We start from the raw sequence: 1,338 nt of genomic DNA, 5'->3' as shown, positions 1-1,338 counted from the left end.
AGTTACCATTCAAGTTTACATCGTTAATGTTTCTTTTTTTTCTTAAATTTGAACACGAATTATGCAGCCAAATGATAAGATAATTATATTTTGTGTTTCTTGTTGCAGTACGCAGGAAAGTTTATCGAACAGAGACAGATGCAGGGTGGGTCAAATATCTTTGTACGATGGTCCTCTGGCTCAATACGGGGAGACGGGAAAGTACGGAGATCTCTTCGTCGCTGCGCTGAAGCAGTTCGGGATGTTGTGCATAGGTTTGTACAGATTCCGGGACACCAGCAACTCGTGCGATGCGAGCAGCAAGAGGTACGTGATCACGAATCCACCGGACGATTTCCAGCTTCTACCGACGGATCAGGTAAAGAACGAAACTCGTGTATTTATGCAAGTTTAGATCGATTCAATTCAATCAATTTTCTTCTTGATGATCCAGGTGTTCGTGCTGATGCAGTTCGATCCTGGATTAGAGTACAAGCAGGTTCGGAGCAGGACGAACGCGGGGCAGGGCTGCGGAACGGGAGGCGGCGGCTCCAACAAGGACGACAACTCCTGACTACTGCTATGTAGCGCCCTCACGGACGGACCCTACTCTTACATCTAAATGAAGATTAAGACTAGGTCCTCCACTTCCCGCCATTCCACGACGCCCATTCCCCACCCCAATACCACCCCCATCCCCACACACACTTCCTGTCAAGAAAAAAAAAACAAATACAAGACGAAAAAAACCATATTTTACCCACACCATATACACTATGTTTTGTTTTCGAGCGATCTAAAGAGCTACAAGTCAGAGAATCAAGTCAAACTAACTCTAACGTATATTTTTTATTAATCACACTAACAAAGAGCATCAATGTATACATATATTTACAAGACATAGCTTCAAGAAGAGAAGAAAAAAAAAATACAAGAAAACAAAGTGTATAATTATTACTATTATTTTATCCATATCTTTTTCTTTTTTTGTGTTTCTATTAAATATCTTAGTTTAGTTGGGTTTACTTTTAGTCCTTGTTATAATTTATATTATTACTCTCATATCTTTCCTCGTTTTTCCTCGTTTATTTTATACATTTTTTTTTGTGGGTGTTAAGATGAGAATGGCCGGGGGCGCTACAGGTTTTCAGGAGAAGTTTTTCGTTTGAACCTTGGATTTTTGTTGTTGTTGTTGTTATTTTTACGTGTAATCGAACAATCGAGGAAGAACAGTTGAAGAAACGCGTGTGTGTTTTTACCGTGCGCAGTTTCGTTTCCTCTACAAAAAAATAAGTAATTAAGTTGTTAAAATTTGTTTTGTTTTTTTATGTAAATACGCAAACTGATTGGAATCGCATT

The 1,338-nt window shown here is 39.2% G+C and overlaps 1 protein-coding gene across 3 annotated transcripts in view; it reads left to right on the top strand.

The window, feature by feature from the left end:
* The window catches only part of LOC108569422 (calcium-activated potassium channel slowpoke-like), a 12,272-nt gene extending 11,383 nt beyond the window's left edge, over window positions 1-889 (top strand). For all 3 annotated transcript variants that reach the window (XM_017930966.1, XM_017930965.1, XM_017930967.1), the window contains 2 exons: window positions 109-358; window positions 434-889. In XM_017930966.1, the coding sequence (XP_017786455.1) occupies window positions 109-358; window positions 434-553 (370 nt within the window). In that variant the 3' untranslated portion in view covers window positions 554-889. The remainder of the gene's footprint in view (window positions 1-108; window positions 359-433) is intronic.
* Window positions 890-1,338: the final 449 nt, after the last annotated feature.

The sequence above is a fragment of the Nicrophorus vespilloides genome, unplaced genomic scaffold, assembly GCF_001412225.1.
Source record: "Nicrophorus vespilloides isolate i.1.1-1 unplaced genomic scaffold, Nicve_v1.0, whole genome shotgun sequence".
NCBI classification, from domain to species: Eukaryota; Metazoa; Arthropoda; class Insecta; order Coleoptera; family Silphidae; genus Nicrophorus; species Nicrophorus vespilloides.
Note: the sequence above shows the minus strand (reverse complement) of the source record. Positions and strands in the feature narration are given on the sequence as shown.